General features: G+C 32.7%; 1 protein-coding gene and 1 long non-coding RNA gene across 2 annotated transcripts; one reads left to right on the top strand and one right to left on the bottom strand.

The window, feature by feature from the left end:
- The first annotated feature begins 304 nt into the window (after positions 1 to 304).
- Positions 305 to 1231, top strand: LOC111389325 (LOB domain-containing protein 38-like). The gene is made up of 2 exons (XM_023014247.1): positions 305 to 616; positions 730 to 1231. The coding sequence occupies exons 1-2, from the start codon at positions 433 to 435 to the stop codon at positions 1065 to 1067; spliced, it is 522 nt and encodes a 173-aa protein (XP_022870015.1). The 5' UTR covers positions 305 to 432; the 3' UTR covers positions 1068 to 1231.
- A 2541-nt stretch (positions 1232 to 3772) lies between these two features.
- On the bottom strand, positions 3773 to 5705 carry LOC111389327. The gene is made up of 3 exons (XR_002701719.1): positions 5553 to 5705; positions 5346 to 5449; positions 3773 to 4264 (listed from the first exon to the last, which is right to left on the bottom strand). It is a non-coding gene; the product is annotated as an uncharacterized LOC111389327 (long non-coding RNA).
- Positions 5706 to 7296: the final 1591 nt, after the last annotated feature.

Below are 7296 nucleotides of genomic sequence, written 5' to 3'. Positions count from 1 at the left end.
ATCACAGTAAATCATTGCACTTTCTATAATGAATTAAAATGCATCCCAAATTTATAAAAGAACGTGTTAGTTATCATCGCATAACTCTTGATTAGTAATGACTGTTAACTAATTAAGTAATGTTATTTGTAATTGTTCACTAGTCAGTCACATGTATGTCACGTAAAACGACTATGATAGTAAGCGAATGCAAATGAAAAAGGCTCTTTTTGCTTTTCAGAATTTCCATCCCTTTTACCAAACAAGACCTTATTAAAACTCGACCACATTTAACTTTTTATCAATCCTACACGAAACGCACCTCACCCACTAAACCAGTAGTTCTATAATCAACACCAACTCTCTCTCTCTATCTCTCTCTCTCTCTCCCCTTAGAGTTCAAGAAATCTGAGGGCTGAAAATTTTACAGAGGAAAAATTCCCATTTTGAAAAATGAGCTGCAATGGCTGCAGAGTACTTCGAAGAGGATGCAGTGAGGAATGCATTCTAAGGCCGTGTTTGGATTGGATTGGAAGTCCCGATGCACAAGGCAATGCCACCTTCTTCGTTTCCAAGTTCTTTGGCCGCAGCGATCTCATGGCTTTCATTTCCGCCGCCCCGCAAAACAAAAGAACAGGTAATTGATTCAACAAAAACCCAGATAGAAAGATGATTAACAATTTTGATAGCATGTGGTGTTTTGTTTTGTTTTTTTTTTTTTTAATAATTATTTTGACTTTTTTTGTACAGCTTTGTTTCAATCTTTGCTGTTTGAGGCATGTGGGCGGACAGTGAACCCGGTGAACGGTGCTGTAGGACTGTTATCCACCGGAAACTGGCACGTCTGTCAGGCGGCGGTAGAAACGGTGCTCGGCGGAGGCACTCTGCAGCCAATCGCCATGCCACCAAACACCGGTGACGTATCGGAAGCATTCCGCATGGGCGGCGCGTGGAGTAATGCCAAAATTGGAGCCGGCGGTAGCACTCTGATGACGGATGAGAATGCAGCATCGTTTCAGTCCGGAATATCGGAATTGTTGTCGGGTTTTGGTAGAAAAGAGCCAAAACTTTTGAACCTTTTTGTGTAATTAGGGAACTAATTTTGGTACAATTAACTTTTGTGGAGTCGAATGAAATATGAATCTGCAAATGTAATGATGGGAGATTTTCGTCGTACAAAAATGTAACTCTTGTGAGTTGTAAGAGAGTACTTTTGATTAATCTAAATAAATAACCTATTTTAAGGGATAAAAAATAATTTTTTTTAAAAAAAATGATGTTTTTTAAATTGTATGCTATGCGTTTGGGAAAAAAATAACAATTTTGAGCTTCAAACCTTGGTATCCGTACAATTGATCCATGTGATCGTGAGATTACTAACACATTGTCTAACATTTAAAAAGACTTAGAACTTCAATAAACAATGTAACAGTAGGATTTATCATATGAATCTGTTATCACCTTGGTATCCGTACAATTGATCTATGTGATCGTGAGATTACTAACACATTGTCTAACATTTAAAAAGACTTAGAACTTCAATAAACAATGTAACAGTAATCCCATTATCATATGAATCTGTTATCATCTAAACTCTAAATGAATAAGATTAATTTTCTTAGACATCATTCTTGTGACAGTGGTTATTTTGTAAAAAATATTCTTCCCTTAAAATGTAATTTTGTCGATTGATTCAAATGATGATGAAATGTTGCTTTATGTGAATGAACACTTCATTCTATCATAACACAATTACCGGACACTGAAAGGAACAAATTTATTTTAAAGAGAGAATGTTAGCTCCAAATCATCGTTTAAACCTAAAAATGATAATTTAAACTTGCAGAAAATTAAAGAATCAACACAAGAAACAAAAACCAACTAATGAATCCGAATGTTCAAGTTCCTCTAAATGCTACTCATCTGTTGAACATCTATAAACTAAATTAAACTCTGATACTAGAAATGAATGATTAATCTTACAATACAAATATAAAAATAAAAAAAATTATAGATTTCTTAAAGTCATATTTGAGTCGCATTCTTTTAAAAAAATACATTTCTAAACAGTAATTTGACGTCATTTTAATCACACATTATTCAATAAAATAATATTATACGCAAATTCAAAACTTTCTCTTATTTTTTAACCACATATTCTCTATTAATTCATTATTCCAAAATACATTCTTTCAAAATAATATGACTCAAACGCGCTCATCTCTCTAGTGGAGGGGTTTTCGGCAATTTTAGAGATATACATCTCTATTTTACACCAATATTGAAGATGTTCGTAGATAACATGCATAGTAACAATAAGTAGAAAGTTGGAACAAGATAATGAGATTATGATGCATATATACTATAATGTTTACGGTAGAATTAGAAAAGAGCAAATATAAACCAATGATTTGATATTATCTACATAGATACTGAAAATGACATGTATGGTCAGGCTTGCAAATAAATGTCCCGTCACTAAAATAAAAGAGCTGAAGAGTCCATATCGTACTTTATTTCAAGCATTAAGGGGAATCTTATCTCCTAATTTCTCTTATAAATGAATTTTTGGTTCCATTGATGAATAGCAAGCAATAAGCATTGAAGAAGATCGATTTTGAGTAGAAGAAATTCCAGTCTTTTTGGCCAAATAAAAATAAATAAATTAGTTCCCCTTCGCCACGGCAAAGTTAATTAGCTTTTATAAGACAAGTGATGACAAATTTTCTTCTTGAACTTTCTTCAACATTAGTATTATTTTTTATTATTGAATGATCTATTTTCTTATACTCTTACATTTATTATTGATTCAGTTGGTTCTATTTAGACGATTATGGTGAGTTATTTCAGAAGGAGAAATTTTGATAATTTTCTTGTTGAATTCCACGATTATGACACATATGTAGATTGTTGACAAATTTTATCATAAAAGATACCTATAACTCTGTGAGTCTGTTTGATTGCAAGAATAGAATTTTTGTGCAATCAAACAGGGCTTAATTGTTGCTTATTAGAAAAGCAAAATAATGCGCACATTTTATATTCATAATTGTTTGGATGGAAAGAAGATTAATAGCAAGTTTGGCTGCGCATATAAGCTCAAATCATATCCAAACGTGCGGCTTAAATCATATGATGACTTCTTTTTCAGCACAAATGAAAATAAGCAATAAGCTTGACCATCCAACTTATTCAAAATTGTTTTACCAAGTGTGTCATTACACTTCATTATCTTAATTCAGTTAATATCCACCTATTTTAGTGCGATTACATTAATTATGATAAAAACTCAAATTTGTATGCAATTGGCACGAAAGGGTAAATTTTAGCTAATTTGGGGTTGGTTCCAAGCAATTAAAGATAATCGAATAGCACAAAGTGATTACAAGTAAGAGAAAGAGCTATCAAAAGAATATCGCAAGTTGGGGGAGAAATTCAACTTTTGAAAAGTTTGGGGAATTGCACACTTTGGAACTTGAGGCGGACTAATTTCGAATGATTATTAATTTTCAGTCCCAATTTGGAAAATTTTGAAAGTTTCCTCTCACAATAAAGCTTAAGATTAAAAAGATCAAAATTAGATAAAAACTTGAAGAAAAGATCAAGATTATATATATATAAGAGAGAGAGAGAGAGAGAGAGACACACACACACACACAAACAAGTGTCAAAGGTTCACCTAGTGGTATCAACTCTGTTTTGAACAACAATCTAAACTCCAAATTGTTCCCATTGTTGGGATAGCATAACGGTAAGCCTACTCTTGCTATTTACAAATCACTGCAGCCTGCTATAAAAAACATTCGATCTATTTACAAGTATCAAAAGTTATCCACACCGTCTTATTTACTCCCAAAATAGGAGGTTATATTCAACGTGTCAAGGATTCAGTAACAGAGGCAAATACTAAGCGCCAGCTCCATAATACATTTGACATTAAATAACAAAAGGGAGAAAAATTAATCTATATGCAGGTTTACATTATAAACAGCATATGATATGCTTCAAAAACATGTGATTACCCTTACAAGATAATATGCTGATTACTTTTTAAGTCTTCAACATACAACATTCAGAGAACAAAAGCATAAAAAACTCACTGCATATGGGTATGTTCACATACCACGGCAAGGAAATGAAGCATGCTTTGCCCATCGAAGGATGTTCCAAAAGGGCTCCTTTTTCCTTCTAGTGAGATCTGTCTCATTTCTCTTCAGCATATTCCACAAGATGTGGACATCTTCGTACTCACATGTCCTAATATCTTGGTGAAGCTTTACTAGCCCTGAAATATTCGAGAAATTTGATTTCACATGGTAGTTCAATGTTCCAACCTTCACATTTGGACCATAAACAATGAAAGCTTGGAACAAATCAACATATGACCACCACATAGATGATGTGTATGATGACTAAATTTAAATAAGTAAACGTATACTCTATTTAATTTAATAGTTTGAGTCACTGGATGAGGTGGTTTGACAAGATGAATGTTTGTCTAATATCAAGATTTCCAAAAGAGTAAATGCTTCTGGTAATAAATTTTCACTACCAAAATATACTAAGTGTGAACCACCTCTGATGGAAATTTTATCTTCTTATTGATAACTAAACGTCAATTGCTTAATAGAGAATAAAGAATGTTTGATAAAAAAACAAAGATAACAAGCCTTATCTAAGTCTATATGAAAAGATATGTCATCATTTCATCAAATTTAGCCTGCATATTAACAGCACAAGAAGATGTACCACAAGTGCCTTCCTTGACAGTATCATGAACTTAATCCATATGGACAGGTAACTCTATTTGACTACTTAACTAATTGATTATGTAACAATAACATAGCAAACTAAACATTGTTTCAAATAAATTTGAATCAACTAATTGAAACTTTTTCCTCCCACCGCCTTTAACAAATTAATGCTCTAAAAAGATTAGGGTTCTAGATAGTGGTGGATCTAGTGCCTGACGAGCACCAACGGCCACACGTGCTGGATCTGTTGATAACAATTTTTCCTTTTTTTTGACAATAAATAAAAGTTTTAGGTTAAATGGAGCACCAGGGATTGAATCTCTTTTAAACCAATTTATTGTCAACAACCGTCCATGCTCACTCAAAATTCTGGATCCATTTTAGAATCCCCTTGTATTACATATTATTATAAGATGAGACCCACGCGAATGATTAATTACAATATTCCCAATAAACAACCATTCTGATATTTCCAATAGTTTAATCAAAACAAATCATAAAAAATACAGTGTAAGCATATCAATGGAGCACAAAACAACAATTGGGAATCAAATCTTAAGGAAAATAAAAAGATAAGCAACCAACAAATAACTCCGAGTTGTGAAAATTAACCATTTTTGCGATAACCGAGACGGTAAGAGAAGTTGGTCCAAACTTTTTGCATTGGAACTATCATTTGGCCCCACCACTTCATCTTCATTTCGAATATAATCGGTCTTAATTATAAACAATCATAAAAAGGGGGGAAAATCAGAACGACAATAGATCAGAACGTGAAAACGAAACGGAAAAAGAATCAACTCATATATCTGCACGTACCTCTGCCGGTGTATATGAATGAGCTGATTGAAGAGAAATCACGATCGGAGAGAGTTACGAAAACGTTTAGTTTCTCTCCCTTCAGAGCAAGGAGAGGAGGGAGGGGAAGATTTATGCCCCTGAATTGCTCAAAGATCAACGTTCTAATTTGTTGTTGACGTCATAATGAGACACGTGTCAAATATTACCGTTTGGACCGCGTGGGCGTGCGTTTCAACTAACTGAAAAATACCTCGGAGCCGAATACACGTGGGAGATTTTGGTTGGAGAAATTTTATAGGATTCTCGAATTTTAATTTTGAGTGGACCCGGTTTTATATGAGGTCCTAAATTTAATTGAAGGCATCTTATAAGTTGAATCATTGATAGATATTTGAAATTGATGTTTTAAAATGTTGGGAGCATATTTGAATTCTCTAACTTGTTTTAATTCTCAAAGCACTGGGGCCGTTTGAGTCCCATTTTTTCCGATCCTCGAAATGCATTTTAGAATAGTATTTTAATAAAAAATACGTGGTTAAAAAAAATGAAAAGTCCTGAGTTTGTGTGTGATATTATTTCATTAAAAAAATGTGTGATTAACAATAAGAGAGAAAAAAATGTATTTTGAAAATAATGAGAACCATACACAGTCTGGAATTATGAGCATAGAATAGGGGTTAAATGACATGGGTCACTCAATTTTAAAGAGAGTTTTATTTAGGTCACTTGTCTTGAATTTTGTACAATCAGATCTCCTAATATCGATTTGCTTGAAACTTTAGCCCATGTTTCTACCATTATTCAATGAAAATGAGTTTTAAAAAAGTGAATTTTTTTATAAACGTGCGTTTAAAAGGAAGGAAAAGTTTTGTATTTATGTGTAAAATATTTTATTATAAGATGTGTGGCTGAAAACGAGTTTAAGAAAAAAGAGTTTTGAAATAATGATAGATAAACATGGGCTTAGTCTTTTTTATCCATTGTCACGAGTTTAACTTACCTAATACGTTGACATGGACCCGAAACTAAATCGGGTTGACGCGTAAGAACATATTTATAGTTCGTAACTTTTTTAAGAATATTCTTTTTAAGATGGGTTGTGTTCATTGTTGAGTGACATAAACATGCATATTAACTATCTCTTAGTTTCAACATCTATGTCAGCATATTATGTTAGTTAATTGAATGGCGATGGACAAAATTATCATATTCTCAAGTAAATCGAAGTTAGACGTCTTGATTACATTAAATTAAAGACGAGTGACCATAAATGTAGTCAAATCGAAGTTTGGTTGATCTGATTACATCAAATTTGAATATAAGTGACCGAAAGCGAAATTTTAACAAGATTAGGTGACCCATTAAACTTTGTAGATATATCTAGGTTTTAGGAAAAATGAAAACAATATACAATAATTCTGTAAGTACAGGAAATTTACACAGAAGCTGTACAGGATTTTAAGAAATGTGACCGGTCAATTCTTTAACCAAGGTAGATGAAAAACAAAATGAATTAGGATTATGCCACATAATTTATTTTGAATTTCTGTACAGCTCCTGTGAAGAATTTCCTGTACGTATAGCAGGATTAAAACAATATTGATTGTTAGTGATATGTAGTGAACATGAGGCTTTTTTTCTTTCTTTCTTTCTTTCCTTTTTTTTTTTTTTTGTGTGCGTCTATTTTGCAAGTTTAAAATTTATTATTGAGCTCATTTTGTTGTAGTGAACACGAGTTAATTCCGTGCTTTCTAGTAAATTG

Source organism: Olea europaea, unplaced genomic scaffold (genome assembly GCF_002742605.1).
Source record: "Olea europaea var. sylvestris unplaced genomic scaffold, O_europaea_v1 scaffold578, whole genome shotgun sequence".
In the NCBI taxonomy this organism is placed as follows: Eukaryota; Viridiplantae; Streptophyta; class Magnoliopsida; order Lamiales; family Oleaceae; genus Olea; species Olea europaea.
Note: the sequence above shows the minus strand (reverse complement) of the source record. Positions and strands in the feature narration are given on the sequence as shown.